Raw genomic sequence first — 17,244 nt, forward strand, 5'->3', positions numbered from 1 at the left:
GTTGGAAAACACCTATCAAAATTGCTGTAAAACGCGGCCTTTTGACCCACACTGTGTTATGAGAGCGGCCTTACTCAGTACTTTGTACAGCCCTCTTTTGCAGCGATTATAGTTTCAAGCTTTCTTGAAAATGATGGTACAAGCTTGGCACACCTACAGCAATCAGGCATAGCATTAAAACCATCTTGGTACAACAATGCCCATCAAGTGATGGGTCACGTTATTCAGCAAGTGAACAGTAATGGGCTAACATAAGTACTGCAGTACAAACTGATGAAAAAGTTAATGCTGACTGTCATAGAGGAGTGTCAACACACAGTGCTTCACAGCTTGCAACATATGGGGCTGTGTAACTGTAGACTGATCACAGTGCTCATGCCGGCAACCAGTGAAAATGCCTACAATGGGCATACAGTATGAGTGCTACTAGACCATGTACTATTGATAGGTGGTCTGATGAATTTAACTTTTTTGGACGGACAGATGCACGTGTCACTTACCTGGGTAAAATATGACACCTGGATGCACTGCGGGAGGAAGGTAAGCTGGCAAAGGCAGTGTGACACTCTGGATGGCTTTGCTTAGAAACCTTGGTCCTTATCTGAACATTGGGACTATGGAGGTCATTATTACTAATGGGACCAATATAAGTGATACTAGTACTACTGGGGCCACTATGGGGGTCACTATTAGGGATACGCTCACATGGGCGTAAATGTATTTTGGCCGTTTAAAAAGAATGTACAACGCCATTTCCTGACCTGTCACGGAGCTAAGGCCAGTCCCATATCTCATTCTTTTTGTAGGAAAGACAAAAGGCAAGAGAGCAAAAAACACATAGAATGGAAGTTGCATTCACACCAGAAGAAGAAAGTCTTCCAAAAACAATGATAAACTCGGGAAGAGAGGAATTTCCTGGCCTTCATCATAGATTTGCACGATGGGTTTGTCAAAACCATGGGATCTCAGGACCATTAAATGAAGCATACACAAAGCATGAAGCATAAACTAGCATCTATTGTGAGGTCCTGTCCCGTACAGTGTAAGAAAGGAGCTGCCCCAAATGATCTGTGGGAAGTCCAGCCAACAAAGAGCACATTGAAGCAGTGTAGGTAGTCTGATCTTTTGATTGAGTTCACAGATTTTTCCCACCCGAAAGGCAGAAGATTTTGTGGAAGCAGACTTGGAGAATTGAGGGTCAAGGATGCCAGGAAGGTTGTGGCTTCTAAGAGGGCATGTGATAATGGTCCTGCGAAGATTTCATTCTATCCAAGAATCTGAAGCTGGAGTGATGAGAGGAACAAAACAGAGGTTGGTTTTTTTTTTGTCCAGGCTGGTTCCAAAAAGACATGAGTCGATGAAAGGAAGGAGAGTATGACTGCCTAGAGAGAACATCTGCAGCCCAAAACTTGAGCCGTCGTGTTCAGCACAAGGTTACTGAAGTAGTTGTGGTTTGAGCCAAGAGCCTGGCCGTATCTAAAGAAGCTTTGCATTGCTGGGCAATGTCGGCTACGTTATCCTGAGGAGAGCCAGAAAGAATGCGCCAACGTAGTTGCTTTGCCTCTACCTGACCCAGGTAGAAGCAATCACAGGCTGAAGTGCTGAACCCAAGTGCTGAAGTCAATGGAAGCCGTCCAATCTGCGGCACAGCCACAGTTGTCACTGTGAACGTGCTGCGGATCCGCGGGAAAGTAAATAAAAATTGCACTGTGCATGTGTCCGGCGCGTTGCCGGGAAGTCCGGACGATCCACCATGATGAAGAAAGAAGATCTGTCCGGCACGGAGGAGACCCGTGCTGGACCTGGACAGGTAAGAAAATGTCTTTTCCTGTCCATGTCCGCGGGCACGGCTGGATTCCACTGCGGGATCATGCAAGTGGAAATGAGGACGAACTTATCGGCTTTTTTCTGTGACAGATCATACTGTAAATTCCTCCTAACTAGTTTTCTTTACACAATGGGTAAACATTAAAAAATATATTCCCTTTAGAATAGGAAAAAAAACAAAACACAGAAGTCAGGTATCCAACACAGATAAAAGTTTGCTGCCCAACTTTAGTGACTGTTTTCTTTTGATGTCTATGGTAGTTGATTGGTACTTAAAAGTCTACAGTGATCCATCCAACCATGCTTTACATGAATAAGCATTATCCTTTAAAATTTTATAAATAGGTTTAATTTAGCCTCAGCTGCTCTGGTCTACAAAAGCTCAGAAAATGTAAAGGGGAACGCATCACCTACATTTTTAGTGATTTTTATTTACCAATTGTGTTTATTTTCTATACTTGACTATGGGGACGCATCTGGCCTGAGCTGCTAACAGCATTCAGAAACATGCTTTACAACAGCCACATGGACTACTGAAATCTGCAGTCTGGAGAAGACTCATGGACTTTTATGGGAGAGTGTTCTAGGCATGATCTGTGCAGATGATATTGTGTAGGGAATGAGGAGAGCTGGGACCATCACTGCGATGACTGCCTCCAGCTTTCTAATAAACATCTTTAAAATAAAACTTTGTTAAAACAACAGCTCATTTTCGGATGACGCATTCCCTTTAAGTGAAGCAGGATCCTATGTTCGCGTTTCAGTCGGGATCTAGAATTGCATGATTTAATACAGCAAGGCGTTTTAGCACTTGTATGTGCAAGTCCTGATAAGTCATAGATCAAGCCTGCCCTTTTTAGATGGACAGCTCTGGTCAAATCTCATCTTTGGTGTTCTTGACATTACATTTTTTACTTTGTTTATTCCTACAGCTGGCCTAAACCAATTTCTTTAATACTTTTGGATTTTTCCAGAAGTCTGCCTTCTTATTGCATTATTTCTGAGTAAGAGCGCATTCACACAGCCATATCTTTGGTTCATGTTCCCATTAGTGGAAAGCAGGAAGGCGCTTACCTTCGAAAAGGGGGTCTTCTATTTTCCTCCGATCTGCTCCCAATTTCAGCAAGAAACAAACTTAACATGGCCTGAAAATGTGAAGACTGCACTTTAGATAATCCTACTTTCATGTAGCATTAACTCAATAACCAAGGTGACACATGAAAATGAAGCTTTAGGTTTTTATTTTGAAAATGCCCTTTTGCATCGCAAAGCCAACGTATGTTTAGATATATGTAATAGATAGGCTATTAATAAAATAGAACGCCGCCGTTAACACCTTGCAGAGAGAAAACTAAGCGATGGCCTACATATTTTTTATTCTTACTGCTCCGATAGCACTCTGCTCTCAGGATGTGGTTAAAGCTTTAGTATCGATGCAACTGCGGTGGCAAGGAACATTTTTTTTTATTATGAAGGCAGTCTGTTTAAATACTTTGTACTTAACATAGAATAAGAACATAAGTCATATACAGTAATGGTTACAAATACTCATTCTGATTCCCACATTAAAAAAAAAATATTTGGCAAAAAACGTTAACTTTCTACAGTTGTGCATGTGAGAAAAGTTTTGAAGTAACAGAACAAAATAAATTAACCTGAAAAATATACATTATAAAATATGCCTAAGTAAATGGTATTTAACAATGAATGCCCTATATAATTGACCTCATATCAACAACTAAGGCTGACAATCAAAAGGCAAGAAAGTCCACTCCAAAATCTGGCCTTCACACCCAATTGGCAGAGAACATTCAGAAATAGCTGCAAAAGTATGAAACCTGTGAAGGTAGAGGGGATGTGCGCCTGCTATACACGCTCTACTCCGTTCCAAATGGATTCTGGACCATCATTCTTAAAGCAGCCTCTGATGCTAGATTCTGGATGAAGCAAATCCATGAATATGCATGGACACCAGGGCGAGAGCCGCTCGGCAGCGGCTCTCCAGTCTAGCGAATAGAGGCCAAATCCATCAAGAATGCATGGTGTTTTGCTAGCATAGCTCATACTTACATTATACAAAGTGCTATGGTGGTTGCAGACATTGAATTATAACATTAACGGATTAAGGAATACTTTCATTTCTCATGTGCTACAAAGTTTTATGCAAAAACTGCAAATTCTCTTAGTCAGCTCCTAGGTAAAAGATGTATGCTGTCCCAATGTAAAACTATATTGGAAAGCCATTGTAGAATTCTTTTTCATGACCCGAGGAGCTGAGTGGAATGACCGTTGAAAAAGAGATGGAAATGGGGAATCAAACCGCTCACAATTTTGAACAGTAAGATCAAGGCTTCATCAAAGGATATTTCAGCAATAAGCCTGTGCAGTTCTATGGAGTAGTGGGAATGCTGGCACATCACTGTGCCCTGGAATGATAAGCATCCATTTCAATACTAGAAAAACTTAACCCAGAAATTTGGAATATTAATATAAGCCTCCTGGGAAAGCACCTGCAAAAAAAGGAAGCATGTACCGAGCCTGGTATGTGGCTTGTGCAGATTTTTGAACAAAGTTCCTTAAAGAAACATGGGATACGGAGTCCAAGGTTTGTGCAAGACATAGCCTGGGAACATCTCAGCAGCTATATCCCAAGTGTGGTCAGTCCGCAGGAACGATGTACATGCAGCAATCAGTTGTGTCATTTACAGCTCTCATATGTCCAAGCCCAAGAGCTGAATGTAGCGAAACATTCACTTTGTATTGTCACTAGTGTTATAGGCACGAAGAACAGGGGACAATCAGGAATTAAAAAGGCAGCAGCTAAGATGTTTGCACAATATGTGCTGTAGTGTGTATCCTTTTCCTATAGATCTTGGAATTACTTCATATGTTCTTGGTGGTGGTCAGAGCATCTGTAAGGAGCACACATTGCTAAGGCACTAGGAGAACATCAGCATGACATAAAAACTGATACAACCCACAGCATTCATCTTGTTGCTTCCACTGCCTTGGCACAAGCTGCTTCCTGAGATACTTCAATCTGAAAATGGGATGACCCTTAGCTCACACAGATGGATGAGTGTCACAGTCTATCTGGCATACTGGTTAAGATGCTGGGCAGTTAAGACACTTCTACCACTCTCACATCATACGAATGGCAAAATCTTGTTTACACAATTCCTCAAAAGTTCCAGATGGTGGTGGAGATCTTCACAGATATAAGCAAGATTCAATTTCAGGTTTCAAAGTATTTGTAGATTGATGTGACATACGTCATGAGACACTGCCAGTCCGGACGCTCAGTTCGTACCATTTCATTTATGTCCTGGGAAAAAAAAAAAAAAAAAAGACAAAAATACTTAAAGGGAATCTGTCACCATCTTTTTGCAGTCCTCACTAAGGGCAGCGTAAGGTTGACAGGTGCACGGACTACAGCAATTTGTCTGCTGCGTAGATCTGTGCAGTAGTTTGGAAGAAACTTCCATTTTATTAGTAGCAGCCACACAAAGAACTAGTCCTGCATATTCATGAGCTGCAGTCCAGCTACACCCACCTCATAGCCAATGATTGGCAGCTCTCTCTATGCACTGTAATAGGCAGAGAGCTGGCAATCATTGGCTGGAGGACGGGGTGGGTGCAGCTGGCCTACAGCTCACGAATATCTAGGACTACTGTAAGTAGTCCTCTATGAATGTGCTGCTACTGATAAAATGTAAGTTTCTCCCAATCTACTGCACAAATCAACACAGCAGACATATGACTGTAATCAGTGTGACTTACTATCTTATGATGCTCTTAGACAAGGGTTGCAAAAAGATAGTGACAGTGTCTCTTAAAAATGTATTTATCAACGTCTCCAGAAATTACCAGGGTAGACTTGATGCCCACACTTTCAGCCGCTTGGAATGCCAGAGTGAAATTTCTCCTCTATAAAGTGGGGGGAAAAAAGAACGATAAACAAACCACCACCAGACAAGTCATAACTGGTTTAGGGCTGACGGATGGGTATTTGTATGTACTGCTGCAAGTGCAGTAGAGATCAGTCATCTAGTTACCTTGTCTTGGTTGCTCAGCTCCTGGTATGGTATGTGGGCAGGAAGATAGGTGTGCAGTAAAGCGCAAAATGCAAGCCCATCATTCCAACTGCTGCTGAAATTTGTGATATCGATATTCTGTAAAACAAAGACGTGTAAGCATCTGTTCTATACAGTCTATAGTGAAATATTCATTTATAGACTGTACTATACTGCTGTTCTTTTGTCGGTATTTACAAATCAATATCACAGGATAGCAAATTTAAAGATCAGATAATACACATTTTGGAAAGCTGGATGTCTTTTACAGTCACACTATTAGGGCTCAGTCAGACGGACTTTTTTGCTGCGCATGTTTTTTACGTCTGCGATTCACATCTATATAGAATCAATGCTTTTCAGTGGTAGGCGGTCACATGTCCGATTGTTACATGTGCATAAAATTCGCACCTACAAAAGATAGAACTAATGGGTGTCAAAAAAAAAAAAAAAAAAGTGTAAAAACCGCCCGTCTGACTGAGCCCTTATAGTAGCTTCTAGTCCACTTTTTTCACCAGTATCCCTGCACTTCCTATAAAGATGCATACATTCATTCTTGAAGCAGCTTCCACATTCCCCACATATTGGCTCTAATCCGTTTATATTACAAGCTCGTATGGGCACAGCTCTGTTGCTCGCCTTTACTGCGCACTTGTATTTGCATTAAGCCATTATGCTTGCCTCCAAGTGCACCAATAGATAATTCTGCTATGCAGATAATAAATCAATCACACAGGTTTTGCCCTAAAGGTTCTGCAGTGCGATGAGGATATATATCCATGTAGAATACGTATCTCCATGTGCATTAGGGGTTTAGACAAAACTCGTAATACAAAGGAATCTCCTTCTCAGTGGAGCAGGAAGTTCCCTCCCGCTGTCCATGTCTTCTCTACCCCCGCCTGTCCCTGGGTCAAATTCATTTCTGGGAAGAAACTAAAATAATACCAATAATAATAAAGAATTCATTTCCTGACTCTCCAACAGCTGTACGTGCTGAGGCGCGCAGACACACACAATAGCCATGAGCCGCTTCATCCAGGAGTCCGATGAACAAGCAGATCTGAGGACCAGGACGGTGGAGAAACTCAGGATTTACCAATATTCTCCAACACACAGAATAAGAAAGACCTCCTGAGATCGGGGATTCTTAAGATCTAGCAGTTACAGACCTAGAAATTACTAATGGTTTTTTAACATATATTTCACAAAGCCGGGTCTTGATTTCCAACTTTCCCGTTAGGGTCTATTCACAATAGCTTTGTTCCCACAGCTTAATTACTGTGTATAGGAAAGGCAAAGTCCTAATTTTATCATGAGTTTAATCTGTATCTATGCTGAACAGCAGAGCATGCGGCATTTGTTCTATGATAAACGGTAGATAATCAATACATGCCCAGATTCGTCATGAGGTGGGGCATGGACCTAGGAGCTTTTAGATATACCGGACTTCAAAATGATGGCGCTCTAGTCATCAGATTGATCCGACCTCGCTGGCGCACACAGTGAATACCAAAGTTGTATATTTTGACTTTATAAATAGATCTAGTCTTAAGTACATTGTGAGAATTTAACAATGCTTACTAACTAATGGAAAAATTATAATAAAGAACAGATGAACTTTTCTCAAATTGTCTTAAAAGAATTCCAGGGAACATCATCCCTGGCAGAAAGCTGCATGAGGAAAACACACAGACTCCGACACTGCCGTTAGGCAAAAGTGGAGTAGACGCTGAACCTGGGTGGCTTCACAAAAGCATATGAGATTTGGGGAGTAGCTAATGAGAGCAATTTACTGTAATTAAAAGGGAACCTTTAATCACCACCATAAACTCCATGATTGTGCTTATGGTTTAGGTAACGTGGAGCTCCAGGGAGCCTCTTTTCATACTAATGTGGCAAAGTCAGCGTAGGCACAGTAGCCTGGCTTCTCAGAAGGCTGTGCATGTGTTCGCCCATAGAGATTAATGGAACGCACAGACTTCTGATAACAGCCAATGCTTTCTGTGAGTGTATCAACTTCGCCGGGGGACACCGCAAGAATGGGGGAGCAGGTAAATATGAAGAGAGGATCCTGGACTCCATATTACCTAAAATATAAGAACCATAACGGAGTTATATATGCTTAGAAATGAGGACCTGTTCTCTTTAACCCCTCAAAGCTCCAGGATGTACATTTACGTCATTTAGGTCCGGGGTTTGCATGGGTATCAAGAGCCGATCCTACTCCATACAATGTGAGTGCTGGCGGTTTCTTACAGCTGGCACCTGCCTGCAACAACTTGGATCAGCACTGCCGCTGATGGCAGCTTTTAACCCTTTAAATACTGTTAATTCTGACAGCGATATTTAAATGCCCAAATTGATCTTCGGAGATCCCAAACTTCTGCAGTGTGTGTGTGCGTGCGTGCGTGCGTGTGTGTGTGTCCTATGGAATAGAAATGAAAATCCAGCACCTCAGCATAGGGTCAACCACTATAGAGACTTATGTGTCTACAAAACAAATCTGTCTCTAGTGTGCAGGGAAACAATCCTTTATGCAACGACAAACCACATAACAGCTGATGATAGTAACTTCCAGTAATGGGATCTCCTAGGATCAGCAGGTCTCAGGGGGACTCGGAAAATACATTAAACCGTATGTTAGGAAATAGGAAGTTTAACTTAATGCCCCTATTAGATCATTCTTTCTGGTTATATATATCATTTTCTGTTGTCCCTATGCCAATTTTTCTCAACTCCAGTTAGGGCTGAGCAATTTTGTCAAAAAAAATAAAATCTTGATTAAAAAAAAATAAAAAATTAATGACTATTCTACATTTTAATCTAATTTTTTTTCTTTGCTAAACTAACTGAAAAAATAGCTACATGGGGCCTTGTTTTTGTGGGAAGAGTTGTACTTTATAATTATACCAATTTCAGATATATAGAATGGATTGTTTAACTTTATTTGTTTAGGAAAAGAAAAAAAAAAAAGTCAGAAATTCCAGCATTAGATTTTTTTTGTGGCATTTACTATACAGTATAAAATCTGTTACCTTCATTCTGTGAATCACTATAATTATGGCAATATCACTGTTCGGGATAACAGACATTTTTTATAGCACTGATTATGAATGTGGCGATTCCCTGAAAACAAAAAAATTGGGGCAACTCTTCTTTTTTTTTGCCCCTTGAGGGGCGGTGGAGAAGTCAAGCTTCCTGCTTTGCCTCCCTGCAGGAAGTAACGCCCCTTTTGCAAGGACTGGCTCTACCCACCTAGGACTAATTGTGAAAATTGGGCAGATGCAGAGTATTAACGCTGGCTGAGCGGAGCTGGCTGACCTATGAGGATTGAATTTTGCAATTTTGTCTAAAAACAGAATGCCAAGGATCCTAAAGGGTGAATTAATCAAATTAATTTGATCACCCAGCCCTAACTCCAGGCCTCAAGTACCCCCAACAGATCACGTTTTTTAGGCCTTCCTTAGGACTGCACAGGTAATATAATTATTTTCAGTGTCTCAGAAAGTGCCACAGTTGTTCTCACTATAGGATATCCTCAAAGCAGAAACTCTTGGGGATACCGGAGGTCTATATCATCAAGCTTACATTTTCCCACACACCTGGAAAAGCCCTATACGACCAATGTCCTGGAGCGATTGCTGGCACAATCAGTATTATTCTAGGACACAAAAGGGAAATAACTTGCTCTAGTTTTTGCAGGGTACATGTATACTAGCAGACGATAACCTTCTGTGAGAAAACATGCTAGAATAAATGTAAATAAAGTGTAGTGGAAACACTGCAAAATCTTAAGTCCCAGAGCAGTGCCCATACAGCTAAACAGGAAGAAGCTCCTCTAGCATTTGGCACGGCGCCTCTGCCAGAAAGTCACATGACCTTTATACCAATATTATAGCTGTTCATATTATCTCACCAATTTATTGGACACAGCTATCCTCCCCGCACAAATCCCCATACGTGCTTAAACTGGTGAGAACATTTATACAGAAGATACAGAATTGCTCGAGGCGAAAAGGGACTAAAGCCATAAGTCTCTTGTCGATGTTTTAGGACAGTCAATTTAATTAGTTCCAATAAGTCACCAAAAATAGTTTAACAAGTCACCAAAAATAGTTTAACAAATCTCCTTCCACAGTTAATGGTAACAGAGACTGTAATTAGGTCTCTGGAACGAGGATGGTCAAGCAAACCAGGTATGTATGGATATACATCCATCTCTAACACTGCAAATCCCAGCGTCCCATAAAGTTAAATCAAACACCTAGAAGAGCAAAAGTATTTTAAACAGTGAGGCCAGACGCACACAAATTGGTCGGATTCCGCATGTGGACTTTCACAGCGGATCCTTTGTGGAAGATAATTGTGAATGATTGTGGAAGATCGCTGATACACGCGTATGTACAGCACATCGCCCATGCGGAAGAAAGATCTCTCTCCGCCCTCCAGCTTTTCTATCTATTGTCCTGTTGTTTCCACCACTCATATGCAATGTTAATTGCGTATGGGCTGCGGATCAATTGCATCCATAGACCTCTATTGAGGCTGTCCAGCCGGAATCAGTGCTAAAATAGGAGCATGCTGCAATTTTGCTTCTGCTTATAGAATACGCACGAGTGTGAAGGAAAATTCAAAAATACATGCCTTTCACTGCCTGTATTTTACCACAGATCTTCCGTGTGCATTTTGGTCGCGGAATCCGTAATTCAAGTCCGTTCGCGTGTGACTGGCCTAACACTATGATACAGCAACTGAGCATATTTGTCATCCAATGGCACTACTGTTGAGCCAATGTATCAATAAAAATCCCAAATTCAGGCAACACTAAAACCATTGTCTTAACTATGGAAGGGATAAATTGACAGTCATCCAACCGACATCTGTGCATTCAAAGAGCATTTGCTAATTCCTTCCTGGTTCTGGCCAGATGGAGCTACACGTATCTCAGTAACTGTGCTTCATCCGCTCCCAGTACAAAGAGTGTGCTGCTTAATAACCCAGGACCTAATTAACCAACCTAACAATCTGCCTGTGCTAGTCCAGGGTCAAGTCCACATTTCCATGATAACCCATGCAGTGCCAACACAGCTGATACTTCAAAACCGTCAGATGAGATGTATGAAAGTAAAATCTGTCTTTCCTCAGGACCCCACAATGCTCACCGGATATCCTTCAGTCTTCTTCTGACACCACTTTAGCAAAGCATTCCTCTTCGAACCACCATATTCCCTAGCAAGGGCAGACAAGGGGTCCTTCCTTTCCTCCCTATATACAGTATACACAATAATTGTAAAATGTAAGGTAATAAAGAATAACAAAAAGAAAAAAGAAAAAAAGAAAAAAGGAAATCAAGTGCAGACGTGAAAACAAGCAAAATGCAAAACAAAAAGCAAAAGAAGTCCAACTGATACCCCACAGTCTTTAGAGAACTTGCACTAATGATTTGCATTCTGGGAAGTGTAGCAGTCACACCAGGTACTATACAGTAATCTGATGCAGAACAACTAACTCCCAGAACACAGCAGAGCACAGAGTATTGCATTTTAGAAGCTCAGCTAACCTGTTAAGGGTGTGTCTGTCGACTGTTTCCAATAGCAATTGTGAATGCATCTTGGGTCTATAATACAGGCTGTAACTCAGGGTCAGTACAAGATAAAGAATTCAATGGATTTGCACAATGACTGAAATTTTTATGTAGATTATTTATATATATAAAAACTTTAAAATAGGGTTTAAAAGCTGAATATTCACTTTAGGCCATGGTCGCACATGCAGTTGTGTAGATTTGCACTGTACAGTACATGTTAAGAGGAGTCTTAAAATGCCCCCAAAACACATGCTGTGCAAAAAGTCTGCGCAGGTTGAAAACTCACAGTATTTCCTGTTACAATCTTGTTCCAGATTTGTAACAAGTTTCACCCACTGCAATGCAGAGGATAAAATCTGCTAGAAAGAAGTAGATGTAACATATGCAGATTTTGGCAGCTGCGGAAAATATTTACTGCATGTGCAAATGACCTTAATCATTTTCATTGTATTTTGCAATTGTACCTAACCGAACATACACAATACAAAGATATTGGCTCTGCTTAGTTTACGTTGTTAGAAGAAAATTAATAAGTCTAAAACAACAAAAAAAAAAAAACACAAACACACAAAAAAGCTCATTCTACCAACAGCAGTAAATCAGACGACTCGCTCAGACTACAGGGACTACTAAGTAAATAGAATTTAAGCTACATAATGTATCATTTATTTTGACAGGAGATATACAGGCTACGGGTTAAAGAGAATAGGAAGATCAATGTAGTATACCTGATGCGGCTACGAGCAGTTGGTGTGACAGACGCTGTGGGAGAGGAAGAAGTGAGAGAAAGTTGTGGTGAGGATGAGGTCATTGACATCAAAGAAGAAGGAGAACCCCCATCTGGCACAGTGATGTCACGTTTCAGTTCCTCACTGCTGCGGCGCGACACTGAAAGAAAACGAAAAAAGCGGTTGCAGAACAGAAACAGCTTTTAGGACTAGATATGGCACTGTGTGGGCAATCTAAAACTTCTTAAAAGTTCCAGTGTGCTTAACAGCCGCCAAATATGGCACGGTATTTGACTTATTTTCTGCAATAGCTGCTCGTGATAATTTATACCGTATTTTAATACCACTTCTGCTTTACATTGTAATCAGCACCACGAGGGATCCCAGACAAGGAGAGGAAAGAGACAGGAAATCAGTATGGAAGTTCAGGTCAGACACTTCCTCCCCAATATTGTTTTTAATATCAGGCCAGGAAGTATAAAAACAAAAGAATAGAGTAAATAAAGGAAAAAAAACTGAATGTTAAAGCAGGACGTGCAAAGTGACAGCTGCTAAGTCATCTATAAGAATTCAGTAGAGTTACAGAATAATGAAAGGTAATTCTAGGTTTCGAGTGAGGCTGCTTTCACATCTGCACTCGGGGGTTTCGTTTTCCTGCTCCATTCGGAGAGGAGGAAAGGGGAATACCCTGGCCAAACTAATCCGTCTTATGACGGAACCGAACAGCACTGAATGGACCCCACTGACTATGTAATGGGGTCCATTCGGTTTCTGCTCATTTAAGGGCCATCTGGTTTCAGTCCCCATCTGGTGAGATTTTTTGCTTTTAGTTTCAAATCTATCCCATGATGCATTAGAACAGCATTAGCTAGAGGCTATACTATTTCTGCCTGCGGGTGGGGACACAGTTTATCGTTACTTTCCATATTCATCTAAATAAGCTACAGATCATAAGTGTACAGTCAAACGGATGAGCTGTGATCTCCTCTACTATAACTGTGTAACGGGAGATTTGTGATCATCAGTAACTGTGATAGAAGTGCCTGTATCCCATGTAATAGCATAGAACACAGACTGAAACTGACTAGTTCTCGAACACATAAACCAAGTAAATCTGAGCCAGTCAGAACTGAGATCACATGACCATATGAGGAGAAAGAGGCCAGGAGCTTCAGATAGAAAGGAATACTAACCAAGGTAACAATAGCAGACTGGTATATACTGGGGGGCTAGCTACATCATGAATAAAAACAATAAAATCTAACTGGGTGGGGCTTTAACCTTATTAGCCATTTAAAAACAAAACTATTTTGCTATAAAGTTAATTTATACATAATAAGCAATTTTCTTGGCTTTACCAGCAATAGATTTGGTACTGTCCATGGTCGGGACCCTCGGTAAGGAAGTTGCAGCTCTGGCACTGGAAGCTGTTCTTAGCAAATGATCTGCAGAAAATAAAAGCTCTGATTCACCTACCAATAATTAAAATTCCATTGACATCTGCATTTGGGCTGTTAGTGCTTTGTTTCTCCCTTTCCATTTTTGGAACAGAGAAATGGAAATTTGGCCGAGTTTACACAGGTAAATGCGTTTTTGCGCTATAAATGAGTCTTTTTTGCATTTTACTGTAATTTTTGCGCTCACGGAGCACATCTTTTTGTATGTGGGACACAACCACACCCCGATTTAAACGGCTATTTAGTCTAAGGAGTTCCAGATGTGTTCTTTTTCCTCATGGAATTGCGCAGTGTACTGCGTGCATTTGCCCCCCTACCCCCTTCACCACTGACTCCTAATGCGCACAGAATTAAAGCATGCTACATCTTTTACCATGTGCACATAATGCACACGCAAAAAAGGGAGATGAGAACGAACGCATTGAAATCAAATCTCTATTCTCAGCGTTTTGCGCACTCAAAAATGCTCATGTGAATCTGCCCTTAAAGTGAATTTTAAAAGGATCCAATTCCCCCCCCCCCCCCATTTAAATCAATGATAGAAAAAAAGAAAAAAATGGAAAGGTTTCCGTTTGAACCCGTTCCATTTGACTTTTGTTTCTTTCTTACAGGACCTATAGCGCAGCAGACTGGAAAAGCCAGAAACGAGCCCGAGAGTTGAATGGGTCCTAACCTTACCTAACATTTCTACAATCTTAGGGTTATAAGCAAAAATAACTAAGCAGAGAGGATTCATCTCACAGTAGAGTAACATCACAGATACTAGATGGGGTCTGACTGGGGCTTATGGCACTCTCTAGACCGAAACCGCACACATGTGTATAGGGAAGATGGGAATAATAGTTATGTAAATGAATGTTCAATCAGTAGGTAGCTGTGGAGTATGGGTATCTTAATAATTAGCTTGGGGGATAGTGGGTGTGATGTAAATATAAATGTAAAAAAGGGTCATTCTGCCTGCCCCGTTTCCTTGGAAGAGCTCTGCCTTCTTAAAGATGACCTATCAGCTCACCTAATGCTTTCAGTAAGTACTTGCATTATGAAATAAAGAAAACTGTGTGGCAATTGGAGCGTGCAGTTTTTGTATATTGGGTCTGGATTGGGAGCCTACCCTAGCACTTCCTACCACATAACCTAGTACCGGGATAGAAATAACTCTGAGGCACCTTTACTTAGAATGTTGCACTGTTTTATCCCTCTGTAATTCCTCCTGCAAATATATAATTAAAATGACAACTGAGCACTACCATTTGTTTCCCTACACCATCTGACACAATCAGCACGGATTTGGCAGGATCAGACTGTGTAGAGGCACGCTGAACTCACAAGGGGAGTGGTAATATCAGTTGTCAATGTAATTACCCATTTCTAGGAGGAATAATATAGTAATGGTGCAATGCAGAATTCTTAAAAAAAAAAAAAAAAAAAAGAAGCAAAAGGATTTCTCAGGGACATTTTACAGGAAATGTCAGGAGTGGTGACAAGCTAAACAATGCTTTCAGCTCACGTTCACACAGGGAATACAGCCTTGTCAATGCCAGGCTTGTAGAGGCAAAGCCTATACCGATAGTGCTGTGCCTCTCAGTATGAAAGGCACGAATAAAGAACATAACGCTTTGTCCTTTAGACGTCGATGTACCTTGCACTGGTATTTCCGCATAACTTGGTCTTTTCTCGGTCAGGCCTGGTAATGATTTAGTGGAAGAAATAGGCCCACTGATGGAGTGTCTCTGCAACAAGAACAGAATATAGATGGGTCCATTTTTGTCACATAATTTATTTAACATGTTCATAATCCTTAATATATTTTCTCATTTTCAATAATCTTTAATGAGGCAGAACAGTAAATGTGAAGCACAGAAGTATATCTACACAAAGAAATAGTGCAATCATATTTAAGCTGCCTACCACAGCTTTACCAGTGGAACACTTCATGCTTTGACCAGATTGATAAACACCCAACTGAGTTTTGCCAATCCACAAAAGTGAGCATGACAACTAGTCAGTGAATAAGTGGAGGGGTCTACAAGTATTCTATCCAGGAAGCAAAGCGGACACAAAACATAGGATGTATAAAACACTCATCATCATGCACTTGCAGAAGATTCTCTCTTGCCCTTACCTGCATGGGGGACACCGCAGCAGCAGGTGGTGTCTTCAATGGGCTAGGGCTGAGGGGTGTGCGGGGAATTGAAGCTGCTGCAGCAGCAGCTGCTACTGCTGGACTGGGGGCTATCAAGAGGGGATAATATGCAAGTTATGCTACACATTACTACTGAGGAGTTGGCATATATCATTTTTTCACCCAGTTTTGCCTATAATAGCTGTACCTTGTGAAGATGCATTGTCGAATGATTTGATGAGAGTCTTGACTGTAGGGGTAGGTTCAGAAGAGGTGGAAGATCTACGACTAAGACCCATTCCTTGTCTCAGCGCTGCCAGGTCTCTCTCCACTGCATTCATGTAATTATAGACTCGACCCCTTTCTTCTTCTTGCCTAGAGAGATCGGGAGGTTTAGGATTTATGCATAATTAACTGCATATTCCTACAATTTTCCACTCCTTAATAAAATTGTGGCCTTACTTGCGGGATGCAGCACTATCTAGCTCTTTTGAAAGTTTTTCATTCTTCTCCAGTGCCTCATGAAGACGTCGCTTTAGTTCACCGATTTCTTCTTGTGCTTCCGACTTGATATCATTAGCAATTACAACAGCAGTTTGTAAATCTGCTTGAAACTGGCGCCACTCAGCAGATTCCTCCTGTACAGCCATCAGAAGAGAAAAAAAAAAAAAAAGTTAGAAATTACTTCAAAAGGTCCGGCACACCTAAATACTTAATAAAATGTATGCACAGCTTTAGGCCTGTTACACACGGGCTACAAAACGCATGTATGTGAAGCTCATGGTTTCCAAGGGGTTCTTTCAGGCTACAAAACATGTCATGTGAAAGAACCCATTGGCAACCATGAGCTTCACATACATGCGTTCTGTAGCCATGATTTCGTAGCCCGTGTGAAAGAAGCCTTAAGGATCTGGTAAAGGCCCTTTTACACGGGACGATCGTTCTGGTTGTACAGACTTCCGCGTGATTTTGAACGATAATCGTTCCGTGTAAACACATGCAGAAACTCAATGACTGGATGAGAATCGTCCAGTCTTCAAGTTTTAAGAATGCCTAAAATTCTCAATGACATAGTTCAGTGTAAACAGCAGCCATTCAGTACTGAACGGCCACTGCTTACAGTGAATGGAGAGGGGCGGGGGAAAGAACTCTCCTCCAGCTGCCAAGCTTGTCGCGCTCTGAGCGATCCAGTGATACTCGCTCCTGTGCAGCAGCACGGGAGCGAGTGTCTGGCATAGCTTGCCCGACACTCATCCTGTGTAAAAGGGACTTTATAGTTAAAAACTGGAGGACCCAGATTTAAACTTATCCTCTATCTACAGTATAGGGAATAAGTGGCCGATTTGCAAAGTCTTGAACGCTGGAAACCACACCAATCATGAGAACAGGGGTCCCTGTCCCCACATATGAATGGAGCTGTGACAAAGCGTACACTGCCGATCCATTCATC

General features: G+C 41.3%; 1 protein-coding gene across 4 annotated transcripts in view; it reads right to left on the reverse strand.

Moving 5' to 3' along the window:
* Positions 1–3,051: 3,051 nt before the first annotated feature.
* The window catches only part of SPECC1L (sperm antigen with calponin homology and coiled-coil domains 1 like), a 39,853-nt gene continuing 25,660 nt past the window's right edge, over positions 3,052–17,244 (reverse strand). For 2 of the 4 annotated variants that reach the window (XM_066603580.1, XM_066603577.1), the window contains exons 7-17: positions 16,257–16,432; positions 16,003–16,169; positions 15,795–15,904; positions 15,312–15,402; positions 13,574–13,660; positions 12,216–12,375; positions 11,461–11,529; positions 11,063–11,165; positions 5,883–5,999; positions 5,695–5,754; positions 3,052–5,152 (exon numbers count right to left, since the gene is read on the reverse strand). In XM_066603580.1, coding sequence (XP_066459677.1) covers positions 5,063–5,152; positions 5,695–5,754; positions 5,883–5,999; positions 11,063–11,165; positions 11,461–11,529; positions 12,216–12,375; positions 13,574–13,660; positions 15,312–15,402; positions 15,795–15,904; positions 16,003–16,169; positions 16,257–16,432 — 1,230 coding nt within the window. In that variant the 3' untranslated portion in view covers positions 3,052–5,062. The remainder of the gene's footprint in view (positions 5,153–5,694; positions 5,755–5,882; positions 6,000–11,062; positions 11,166–11,460; positions 11,530–12,215; positions 12,376–13,573; positions 13,661–15,311; positions 15,403–15,794; positions 15,905–16,002; positions 16,170–16,256; positions 16,433–17,244) is intronic. The other 2 variants (XM_066603578.1, XM_066603579.1) reach the window with 2 other exon arrangements.

The sequence above is a fragment of the Eleutherodactylus coqui genome, chromosome 5, assembly GCF_035609145.1.
Source record: "Eleutherodactylus coqui strain aEleCoq1 chromosome 5, aEleCoq1.hap1, whole genome shotgun sequence".
NCBI lineage: Eukaryota > Metazoa > Chordata > Amphibia > Anura > Eleutherodactylidae > Eleutherodactylus > Eleutherodactylus coqui.